We start from the raw sequence: 13,516 nt of genomic DNA, 5'->3' as shown, positions 1-13,516 counted from the left end.
ATAATACAGTCCTGGACTGCGTAAAGATACTTATTGCATGAATTACCTAGTTTTAGCCTTCGTGATGTGTAACAACAATGTAATTTAATTTCGTGTTAAAATTTCCAAGGCCTCGTGAAAGTCTATGTTGAATACAACAGACAATAATAAAGAACAGTTGACTGTAGAAGATTTTGCATTTTAATATAATACATGAATATTTGATCTATTTATTTTTATTTTTATATTTTTAATTAATTTAACGTCCATTTGCACAATTTTAATGTAGCCTATGCTTTGCTCCTGATTATGAAGGTTAAATGTGCAAACTTTGGCACATATCGGTCAAAGCGTGTAGATTTGTATAGAGAACATACATACACATACATACATACATACATTCAATTTTATATATTAAGATTAGTTCCCTTATGTCATATTTTTAATACTGACGAATAGAAAAAATAGGTTATCAAGAAATCCACTTAAAATTAATAAAATTCTTGTAGTTTAGAATAAAACAAATATATGTATGATTTGAGGCTTTCTCGGCGTTGGTTCGCTAATATGTTTTCGCGGGATATCAGCCGAGTTAAGATTTTGGAATGCTCCAAGCTTTCGACTGCTATCTCTGCAGCCATCTTCCCTGAAGATGGCTGCAGAGATAGCAGTCGAAAGCTTGGAGCATTCCAAAATCTTAACTCGGCTGATATCCCGCGAAAACATATTAGCGAAAACAAATATAGTCTAAAGGTTTATGTTTAAAAAAGAATTATGTGGTAAATGAAATTACAAAATTGTATTCATTAGAACTTTCTGTGTTTTTTTTTTTTGTAGTATGTCTACTGGATATTTTCTTCATATCGTGAATATTACACCAGCTGACATTTTTTACTCCAAGATATACGAGCTTTCTTAGCTTGAATTCCATATAGGTCACTAGTTCAAAGGGTTTTGTATCCTAAGGTGTGGGGACAATAATTGTTATCGCATTTATTTATTTTTTTAAGTAGGTTATTTTACGACGCTTTATCAACAGCTTAGGTTATTTAGCGTCTGAATGAGATGAAGGTGATAATGCCGGTGAAATGAGTCCGGGGTCCACCACCGAAAGTTACCCAGCATATTGCATTTAAATTGAATGGAAAGAATGTACTAGATCATTAAGTTGTGTTGTTTTTGACGCAAGATAAATAAATAAATAAAATATAAATACATAAATAAAATGTAAATAAATAAAATATAAATAAATAAATAAAATATGAATGAATAAATAAATAGAAGTGAATAACGATACAAGCATAAATAGGCCTAAAATAAACATACATAATATATTAGTTAAATAAATAATATTTATTGTGAAGTGCCGCAAGTTCATATAACACAGGGTGTTACACTGACAACGAATAAATATTTTTACTTAAGAAAGATTCGAAATCACGACCTTGAGTTCACGCGGTACGTCATATTTACCCTTCGCGTAATTTAACGCCCTTATATTTAAAACAACAAGTAAAACTATGGAAATATTATCGATAAATGTTTTCCGCTCACTCAACAAAACAAATACACGAGCAAATTTGGGATTCTGTGACAATATCAATAACACCGTTTTGCGTACAAACAATATTCACCATGGAAACTAGTGTACTGTGTTAAAAGGGCCGTCTTTTCCCTTCTGTATATTGATATAAAAGAATCTAGTACATACAAATTTGATTTGGAATTTTATAATAAAAAATGTATTTACAACGATCAAGTTTTTTTCTTCTTTTTAGAGAGATCGCTTATTTGTGTTTTATACTATAGTAGTGACTTGTGCAGCAAGTGCTGCGAACTAAGTACATTAGACATTCAAATAAAATTTTTTCAGTTTTATTTTCATACCAGACATTTTGAAAGTTATTTGCTTCCATAATAATGATGTAGGCCTATATTCTCTATGAATTTTTTTTATGTCAAATACTTTTTCTTGAACTTATCCACCTTCAGTTTTTGAGTTTCAACGCGAAAACGCAAGTAACAATGTCAGGACGATCAGTGGGTTTTTCATGTGGGGGTAAAGCAATAGCTATTTCAGGTCATTGTGAATAAATTGTAGGTGAAAGTTAAAAAAATAGTCAGGTTTGCTATGCTTTCGAACAATAGACATAGCATCTTGGTATAGCTTGAAATGTAGAGGGTAAAATCATTTTATCCTGCTAAGAGATCTTGCTGAAATGATCTGGAGACTACAAAATTTTCTAGGCCTCTTATTTTATCAGTAAGTAATACCTTTTGGTCTTTCCTTAGGAACTGTAATTTTTGCGCTCTCTCGAGCCAATACTGAAGACAATGACACATATCAATATCTACATCACATCGCCATTAAGTATATGAAAAAGACCCAACCCCACTTGATTAATAACTATGAAAATGTTTAATTTTTAATAATATTACTATCTTACGTAAGTTTTGTAGTTTCATTTAATAGCCGCCATTCAGTAAATTATAGAAATGAAGATCTAATTTAAGATATTCTCTACATCTACTTATTCAACCCCAAAACGTTTCACTTTCATAACATCAATGTAGCATTAATATGTATAATTAATAAAAATAGTCGCATGATGGCATTAACTATAATAATATTTCATTTCTAATGGTAATAATGTCATCAAACCACCTCAAGTTTTGTAGATTTTAATATCCAATACACAGCTGTACTCAGAAAATTACACACCGCAGAATCAGACTTTTAAATTATTATTTAGTAAGCCTTGAAGTTTTTAATAACCAATTGAATTTGAGCTCTAAATATGTCAGCAATCCTGCAGGTCATGGCCTTCGTGTAATAGTCTATTGTTTATTATAGTGTGTGTTTTGTTTTATTCTGAAATGCAATTGTATTGTATTTATTAACATTCCATGGTATTCATACATTGCTTACAGCTAGAATATGGAACAAGTCAAAAAACTTAATACTATTATAAAATCTTAATTTATAGTCACAGTCTAGATGAAATATATACAGACGAGATTTACAATATAGTCTACTAGTACAACACAAAGTTTTAGTATCAATTTCATGAAGTGTTATTGAATGTCATGAATTCACCTACAGAATAGAAGGCGTGAGAAATTAGGTACTTCTTTAATTTGGCCCTGAATAATTTTATGTTTTGAGTTTCATTTTTTATATCGATAGGGAGGCTATTAAAAATTTTACTGCCATATAACGCACTCCTTTTTGATAGCACGATAGACTTGCCGATGGAGTATGAAAGTCATTTTTTGACGTGTATTTATGCTATGAACTGTTGAATTAGTTACAAAGTTTTCACGATTACATACGAGGAAGATTATTAATGAAAAGATATATTGACAAGCCATGGGCATTATTTGTAATTTTTTTTAAATAGTCCTACACGATTCCCTAGATTTGGCACCTACTATTATTCTAATTACTCTTTTTTTGTAGTAGGAATATACTGTTACTATCCGTGGAATTTCCCCAGAATATTATTCCAAAACTCATTACCGAGTGGAAGTATGCAAAGTATATTGTTTTTAAGGTGTTGATATTTACTATTTAGTTCTCAAAACTGATGAAAGATGGATTTTGGAAAATAGTAAATTGATGTAGGAAAATTGACATTTCACTGAAAACTACTATTTTTCTGAAAAACTTTGGGTTCCAAGCTTCAAAATGTGGGGTCATTCGTTAAAATCCGTTCAGCCGTTTTCCCGTAATTTCCATTACCAGTTCAAATTATATATATATATATATATATATATATATATATATATATATATATATATTGTCGTCCTTGGCATAAGTACGTCACAATCAAGAAAATAACAACAACAAAAAAAATACTCGTCCACACAAGATTCTATTTTCTCTAATTCCGACAGTGATATGTCTTTATTCGTCACAAAGAATCGGGCGGCCCTCGTCTTTCAACTGTTTCCAAATACAAACATTCCTTCTGGGGGGAGAGTATAAAATAACTAGTATATAAACGTCACATTCTTCACCCGAAACAGTTAAATGTCAACAACAAACTACCCTATTCTCCCCCTCGGGGGGAGGGGAAGGGTTGAATAAATTTGAATTTTAAAATACCTGGCGAACGTGTTCTGGTGTTCCAAATATCTGCCCCGCTCCTTAACGACGGGTCCAGTTCGGAGGTTGCTGTGGCAACGGTAGTAGCAGCAGCGGTTGCTATGTGAAGGCCTTCAGATGTTTCGGTGATGGCAAGACAGAAGAGAAACGAAAAGAACTGTAGAAAACAATTGACTGCAATACGATGCCAATCCCACATCATTTTTTTTTTAGTTTTGATAGTGTCTTGTCTTGCACAGAAAAATAAAATTTCCCTCACACAATGACACACATCACATTTGGCCGCCTGTTTAATGAGTCTTGTAATGATAGTCTTTATACTGCACACACATGTTCTGATGATTATCTTACGCGAAGTAAAAATCCACAAGTTTTATTGAGGGAGCAAGTTGCCTGGCGCCAGCACAGCGGAGCGACTGGCTAGCAAGCATTCTGGTTTTGTCGGCCAGTGACGGATACCGTTACTTCAAAACCTTCTCTCACCAGACGGACCACATAACAGATTAAAAAATGCTATATGGAAGCTCTTAATGATGAAAAATATTAATTTAAAATGTATATCTGTCCTTAACAAAACGTACAAACAGTTTTTCTTTTTAATTTACACAAGAATTACTTGTTTGGCACAATTTTCACAACTTCTTTATTCAATAAATATGTCACTATATGCGTTAATGTAAACTCTTGATATCAAATATTAATTATTTATAACAGTTATTTTATAAACACTTCCTTTCCGCAAAGAAATGAACAAAATACCTTCAACAACGACTTAAAATTACTTTCCTTTATGTAATTTTATAAACAGTTTAGGCAATCTTTTGTTTTTTTTAATTCTCTACTAATAGTATTACATCTCCAAGGAGACACGAAAGACAAATGAAGAGCACTTATGCAAAAAGCGATAAAAACATTTGCCGGTAGAATTGTAGAAGGCCGTGGTTTTGATGTAAATGTTTAGATGCTAATTGCGATTGTTTTTTCTTTTTCCTCTGATGGAAGTATACGTGTTTAGTTATTGTCGGCTAATAGAATCACAGGCGTTGAGTGTTTTTGGAAGGAACAGTTCACACTACATTCACACCACACACGTATACACACGAACAAAAACGCATCGCACCTCGCTCTACGTCCACACACTCTAGTGTCCAACTCGCGACTGAAGAGACAGCGCCGGGCTGTGTGGAACCAGACCTAGGGGAAAGGGGGAGAGGAGAGGGAAGTTGCAGTAAAGTCTTCTCTACAGGGATTCGCCCCCCAGGCACCCCTGTAGAAGCGAGCCGACTATGAACCCGGCAGGTTGTTAGCAGCTAGTCTCCCAGAGTTTGTGTATTTAATGACGCTCGTTCTATTGTTCCGAGCTGTTTATGGAAAACTTTAGAGGTCAGAATACAGAATGACTGTGGCTATTTGGAGTCCAGAAGGCAAGAAAGGGCAAATCACAATAGGCCTACCATAACTTCATTTTTATTTCTTTAGTATTTCTTCTTATTTTTTTCGTATTTTCTCTTTTCGTCTTCGTGTTGTTCTTTCTAATTTTCTAATTTTTATTTTCCAGCTTCATTCTTCTCTTTCATAACTTTTCACATCAATTACCACATACTTCACACTTCTGAGAAGTTGATCCGAAACTATTATTATTATTATTATTATTATTATTATTATTATTATTATTATTATTATTATATTTTATTTTATTGGGTTATTTTACGACGCTGTATCAACATCTAGGTTATTTAGCGTCTGAATGATATGAAGGTGATAATGCCGGTGAAATGAGTCCGGGGTCCAACACCGAAAGTTACCCAGCATTTGCTCGTATTGGGTTGAGGGAAAACTCCGGAAAAAACCTCAACCAAGTACCTTGCCCCGACCGGGATTCGAACCCGGGCCACCTGGTTTCGCAGCCAGACGCGCTGACCGTTACTCCACAGGTGTGGACATTATTATTATTATTATTATTATTACTACTACTACTACTATTATTATTACTATTATTATTATTATTATTATTATTATTACTATTATTATTGCCACTATTATTGATTTATTGGGTTATTTCACGACGCTGTATCAACATCTCAGGTTATTTAGCGTCTGAGTGAAATGAAGGTGATAATGCCGGTGAAATGAGTCCGGGGTCCAGCACCGAAAGTTACCCAGCATTTACTCGTATTGGGTTGAGGGAAAACCCCGAAAAAACCTCAACCAGGTAACTTGCCCCGACCGGGATTCGAACCCGGGCCACATTATTATTAATATTATTATTATTATTTTATTACTAATACTACTACTATTATTATTACTATTATTATTGTTATTATTATTACTATAATTATTATTACGTTTATTATTATTATTATTATTATTATTATTACTACAAATAATATTACTATTATTATTATTACTACTATTATTATTACTATTACTATTATTATTATTACTAATACTATTATTATTAGGCCTACTACTACTACTACTATTATTATTATTATTATTATTATTATTATTATTATTATTACTTGTTTCCTACTCAAGAACGGGTCCTTCACTGCAAACCCATCATTCTCCAATCTTCCCTTTTTCTGCCTTCCTCTTAGTCTCCTCATATGATCCATATATCTTAATGTCGTCTATCATCTGATATCTCTTCTTCCGTTCACCATTCCTTCCAGTGCATCCTTCAGTAGGCAGTTTCTTCTTAGCCAGTGACCCAGCCAATTCCTTTTCCTCTTCCTGATCAGTTTCAGCATAATTTTCTTCACCCACTCTTTCCAACACAGCTTCATTTCTTATTCTGTCTGTCCATTTCACACGCTCCATTCTTCTCCATTTCCACATTTCAAATGCTTCTATTCGCTTCTCTTCACTTCGTCGTAATGTCCATGTTTCTGCCCCATACAAGCCACAACCCACATAAAGCACTTCACTAGTCTATTATGATTATTATCATTCTACCGTCACTAGGTTATATTTAGCGTCGATGGGATAGCGAGATGAGGCCGAGGATTCGCTATAGATTACCTGACATTCACTTTACAGTTGGTGAAAACCTCGGAAAAAACTCAACCAGGTAATCAGCCCAAGCCTGGATCGAACCCGCGTCTGAGCGCAACCCCGTCTACCGTCACTATTCGTAGTCTATTATTATAGAGTAATAAGGCGATAATGGAGTAATGGAGGAACAACAACGGCAGAGGTAACAGCAGTGTTCGAACATAACCTGTTTCTGTCCAGCACAGATGTTGAACTCCCAACCCCCTTGTCGGCAGATCTCTCCTCCCTTTTAAGATCTCAAAACCCCCGGGGTTTGGTAGCGCACGACCCAAGTGCGGGAGAGGAATTTGATTTGCGTTGTCTTGGCGCCCGATGCTCTTCTGTTTAGTCTCGAGGAGAGACAACGCCACAAAAACCCAGCTTGAGTGTGCGCCAGGCAGTTTAGGCGAAGGGACGAGGCCGAATTAGTCTCATATACGAGTGAACGATTCAAATGTTCGGAATTGATTCCATTTTCTGAGTCAACTCTCCACAAAAAGTGTGGGGTCGTCGCGAAAGAGGGCACTTTGTGTATGGGATATTATCCATATCCGATCAGCTTTCGTATTCCATATATTTTACCTACTCTGACTGCCACAGGCCTCTGATCATGAGATGTTGTCAAGAAGTCACATTTACATTTTATTTCAATATAGATGTTGATTCACAGTGACATCTCTACGTAGAGGTAGTCGACGACGTGATCAGCAATAATTCTTAACCCTTAAATTCGCAAAGTATCCTATAGGATACAACAGGTTAATAGGCTATATGCTATAATTTTAATAGTACAATAGAAAAAAAAATTGGTAGGAAAATTAAAATTTCACAATACTATAATATTGGACGACATATAAAATATGCACATTGCGATAGTTGTTTTCTTTACGGTCCGACACGGTTTAATAAACTAGTGTGAGAAATGAAGTATTATTTAAGGGTTAATTTATGATAACATAGAAAATATATTAATATCGAAACTTTTGAAAGAAAATACGATAAAAAAATGGAACTGTTAATGACTTCATACCAAAACCTTCCCTCAAATTTTGCGTAATAAATTCCTTGATTTCCAAAGCCCACATACAAAAAGTGACATGGTATTCATCGAACCCCTATAATTGTGTCAAACGTTGTGCTGTTCCTAATTGTTATTGTGAGCATGGTTAGGATTGTAAGGATGTTTGGGATTTGAAATAAAAGTTTGATATTTCTTTTCATTTCTGTCTTCATACTCCCCGCATTTAAATTTAAGGTACACCCAAAAAACGCAAAAAATGATGAAAAATTAGAATTTTCAAAATATAACTATTTTAATAGATAATTTTCTTCCCTTTAATTTGATATAAGAATTTTCGATTTATGCCTTATAGTTTTTCAGATAAGTCCCATTTTCCAAAATGCTGCGTCATCAGCCACGGTCACTTACTTTTGGAGTGCATTACTTTTGGAGTGATCCTCGTAGCAGTCAATCCCCTCGTCCAGCATTGCTTGTAAAATAAACTTCTTTCTAGTCCCGAAATAGATGCATAGATATCAGGGCATGATCATTAGATTGAAAACACGTTTTTACATGATGAAGTAATTTATAATCTTTTACTGTTAGTCATAAAACTGTAAATTTGTGTGTCAGTGATGTTGTACGTCATTTTAATAAGAGTCCAAAAGTAGAAATTACAATTCTGAGGAGGATGGGCATAAACCCTGGGACAAACACCATCGCAGGATTTGTTGCATCATTGGAAATAGGGACAAAAATGCCAAAAAACATTCAACACCTGAAGTTAAAACAAGGAGGAGGTATTTGAGAGGCAGAAAGAAGCTGAAACTGGACCGACATGAAGCTGCTTAAGGGGTTACATATGATGATGGAGTCTTCTAGGCTCTGAAAGTTTGTGGCTCATTTCCTGCAAATAGTATTTTAGAATATTTAATTCTTTCAAACATATCTCAGCCAAATATGGTGATACCAAGAAGATATTGGTGTCATTTTGAAGCTTGAAATGTCCCCTAATACCTGACAATGAGTAAAATAACATTAACATAATTAATAATTATCTATGGATTTTTACATGATTTATGCAACATAAAATATTATTGTAAGTTACATATATGGTAATATTTAATTAATGTAAATAAAAATAAAAAGTAGCTCTATGTCAGGCACTAAAGAATAGTTTTAGCTATAAAACAGTGAAGAAACTGTGGCTCTATCTTAAAAACTGCATGAGCTATCATGTTTCAAATTGTATGTCAAAATTATGAACAAAATAATTTTCTGGTACCATTCTCAATTGTATAAAAATTTTACAGAGCAAAATTATACAAAAAAAAAAAACTTTTTGTACGTAAAGGTGTACATATACTTTAACAAGGCGGAGCCTTCTCTTTAACTACTTCATAATCGCTTCCTCATTCCAGGAGGCCTAGTCTGCAGACAACAATGCAATTGATAGTCTAAACGATTCACACATCAATATGACGCCAATGAGTTGTTTGAAATTGTAATGAATAATAACATGCCATTACAGAGAATTGGATTTATTTGGAAATTAATGCATAGTTAAGTACTTTAGAATTAGACTGTGTTAAATTAAGTATTTTAGTCTTTATAACCCCACATTTATTAATTACCCCCGTTTGTGTACGAATAATTTTATATTAAATTAAAATTAAGTTTAATATTTCGTTAACCTTTTACACATTAAAAAAAGTTTCGCGTGAATATTTTCCAAGTCCATCTGATACCGAAATCCCAGATCTACAGCAACTGTTTTTAACACGGCCCCCTTATATAAAGATCTGAATCACTGAAAAATAAAAACAGCATCAAAATACATCATTCAGTTGTTCATTAATACGTCATCTTTATTGTTGGAATTTCCTATGTAAAGACATGACATCCTTGATGGCTGGGTGATTTCTTTCAGCAAATGCTACGATACACATAACCTCTTAAAATAGAGAAAAAAAAAAATTACAATGAATTCGCTAACATAATATATAAGCTATAGTTTGCGCATTCCATTTGATCAATGTTGTAGTTTCAGGAAATGCTGCTATGCATGTACCATCTTGAAATATAAAACAAATGAGGATGAATTTGCTAACATAATAAGTAGTCTTGTGGAATTTAATCGATTAATCCAATCAATTAATCGATTAATGTCTGTTGTAAGATTAATCGATCAAAAATATTTAATCGAATAATCGAGTCGATTAAAATTAATCGGTTGTAGTTGATATTAATTATTATTTTGTTAATACAAACTCATACTAAAAATTCCGACAATATTTCTCTCTCGGAAATTGCTTACTTAAAAGCACAATAGTACTGTTATTTTCTAACTGTAAATCAGGTAGCGTAGGAAAATATTTGCACAAATACTTCAGAAAGAGATGAAGATATGAGGACAGTGTTCTAGTCTACCTCTATTGAAAGTTGAAACACAATGCGAAACCCTTATTAAGTTTTATGGTTTTCCAAGAAAACTTCCACCTTGTTGTCAACTTATGTTACTTACTTACTTACAAATGGCTTTTAAGGAATCCGAAGGTTCATTGCCGCCCTCACATAAGCCCGCCATCGGTCCCTATCCTGTGCAAGATTAATCCAGTCTCTATCCTCATACCCCACCTCCCTCAAATCAATTTTAATATTATCTCCTATCTACGTCTCGGCCTCCCTAAAGGTCTTTTTCCCTCCGGTCTCCCAACTAACACTCTATACGCATTTCTGGATTCGCCCATACATGCTACATGCCCTGCCCATCTCAAACGTCTGGATTTTAAGTTCCTAATTATGTCAGGTGAAGAATACAATGCGTGCAGTTCTGTGTTGTGTAACTTTCTCCATTCTCCTGTAACTTCATCCCTCTTAGCCCCAAATATTTTCCTAAGAACCTTATTCTCAAACACCCTTAACCTATGTTCCTCTCTCAGAGTGAGAGTCCAAGTTTCACAACCATACAGAACAACCGGTAATATAACTGTTTTATAAATTCTAACTTTCAGATTTTTTGACAGCAGACTGGATGATAAGAGCTTCTCAACCGAATAATAACAGGCATTTCCCATATTTATTCTGTGTTTAATTTCCTCCCGAGTGTCATTTATATTTGTTACTGTTGCTCCAAGATATTTGAATTTTTCCACCCCTTCGAAGGATAAATCTCCAATTTTTATATTTCCATTTCGTACAATATTCTGGTCACGAGACATAATCATATACTTAGTCTTTTCGGGATTTACTTCCAAACCGATCGCTCTACTTGCTTCAAGTAAAATTTCCGTGTTTTCCCTAACCGTTTGTCAACTTATGTTCCTAGCATATGAAATTCATACTTTTCTGGGATTCGTCCCCCTCATCCCTTATAAAATAGCCATGTCTACACTGTGTGCAAGTGAGAGCGTAACTATAGGGGCCAGTCTTCTGTTTCGACCGCTGTACTTTTGCAGTTGCAGTTTCTGTACTGAGTTTGTATATGAAGGTTGTGTGTTTAGTTTGATAAAGAAAAAAAATCAGTTTTCTGTGGTCTGTGAAAAGTGTAAACTCCATTATGTCATATGAGAATTTGAGAGGTAAACTCGATGAAACGTTTGGATTTAAATTGAACGATCGTGGAGAAGTCCTTGACAGAAAAAAAGTTTTTTTCGTGTTTAGTGATGCAGGAAACATTGTTACTAAACGTGGAGCGGCACTTAATTCGGAGCATGTGAATGCACTCACGTGTTTAAAATCATGGATGAAGCAGTATTAACTAGGTGAGTCTTCATACTTTTTGTTATTTATGTTTGCGGATAGAGGAGACGGCCTCCAGATATGGAGGGTAGCTGCGAATATATTGAATAAGCAGTGGACAGCCGATAAGGGGTGGTCCTCCAGCTTGGGGGTTGGGCGAAGGGCTAACAACCCATGACCGTAAAAAAACAGCTTGTTACGTATCCCTATAATAAGCCTCGGAATAGGACTGATTCTCTGGCACGACCACAGCAAAGGAATAAGGATTTGAGATTTGGCACTTGGAACGTAACTAGTCTTTATAGAACAGGAGGGGTAACATTAGTAGCAAAAGAACTAGCTAGATATAGAATAGACTTCGTAGGAGTACAAGAGGTTAGGTTAGATGGGAATGGCGTATCACAAATAGGAGATTACTTGTTGTATTATGGGGAAGGAAACAATAATCACCAATTAGGAACAGGATTCTTTGTTCATAAAAGAATAAAATCAGCAGTAAAAAAGGTCGAATTTATCAGTGACAGGTTATCGTATTTAGTACTTAAGGGTAGATGGTGCGACATCATACTTATAAATGCTCACGCCCCTACAGAAAGACGACCATATAAAGAACAGCTCCTATGAGGAATTGGAACATACTTTTGATCAGTTCCCTAGATATCACATGAAAATTTTATTGGGGGATTTCAACGCTAAAGTAGGACGGGAGGATATTTTTAGACCAACTATTGGAAAAGAGAGCCTACACGCAATTAGTAGTGACAATGGAGTTAGATTAGTCAACTTTGCCACATCGAAAAATTTAATTGTCAAAAGTACAACATTCCCCCATAAGGATATACATAAATATACTTGGACCTTTAGGGAGGCCGAGACGTAGATGGGAGGATAATATTAAAATGGATTTGAGGGAGGTGGGTTATGATGATAGAGACTGGATTAATCTTGCACAGGATAGGGACCGCTGGCGGGCTTATGTGAGGGCGGCAATGAACCTTCGGGTTCCTTAAAAGCCATTTGTAAGTAAGTAAGTCAGTATGTTTGTGTCAAGAATTCCCGGAGAAATTGACACAATAAATTATAAGCCTCGTGATAAATATGTTAGCCAGTAATTAAAATTGTTGTTTTGTAATATAACGATACAATATAATTATACATATATACAACATTTAATACTTATGCTTATCACGGAACACAAGTTAAATTTAACAATAATTGTGTACTACAGTATATTAAAACATTTTTCAACTCGATCAAAACTCGATTAATCTATCGATTAAATTCAAATAGTTAATCGATTAAATATTTTAATCGATCAACAGCACTAATAATAAGTAGGGTCTATAGATAGCGCATTCTATTTGATTAATGTTGTTGTAGAAGCATAAACTGGACCATGACTGAAGAAATGGAGATCTTTAACAACGAATGAATTGCGGGTGGCATTGACGCTTCTCCAGTAAGGGGCAACGTTAATATGTTTCTTACAATTTTTCTCGAGTGGTACGCAGGTTTTCAGGAGCGTCTGAATCTAAAGGAAATAATAAGAAGATAATGCAACGTGCTTTTGTGAATAAAATGCAACACAGCTACTTCAATTTATACGTGGACAATTACTTCCAATTTTATGTCTATAATGACAGAAATGAAAG

General features: G+C 34.4%; 1 protein-coding gene across 1 annotated transcript in view; it reads right to left on the bottom strand.

The window, feature by feature from the left end:
• The window catches only part of LOC138700904 (uncharacterized), a 93,526-nt gene extending 88,287 nt beyond the window's left edge, over window positions 1-5,239 (bottom strand). Inside the window, exon 1 of the mRNA XM_069827323.1 lies at window positions 4,088-5,239. Within this exon, the coding sequence (XP_069683424.1) occupies window positions 4,088-4,289 (202 nt within the window). The 5' untranslated portion in view covers window positions 4,290-5,239. The remainder of the gene's footprint in view (window positions 1-4,087) is intronic.
• Between the last annotated feature and the right edge of the window lie 8,277 nt (window positions 5,240-13,516).

The sequence above is a fragment of the Periplaneta americana genome, chromosome 6, assembly GCF_040183065.1.
Source record: "Periplaneta americana isolate PAMFEO1 chromosome 6, P.americana_PAMFEO1_priV1, whole genome shotgun sequence".
NCBI lineage: Eukaryota > Metazoa > Arthropoda > Insecta > Blattodea > Blattidae > Periplaneta > Periplaneta americana.
Note: the sequence above shows the minus strand (reverse complement) of the source record. Positions and strands in the feature narration are given on the sequence as shown.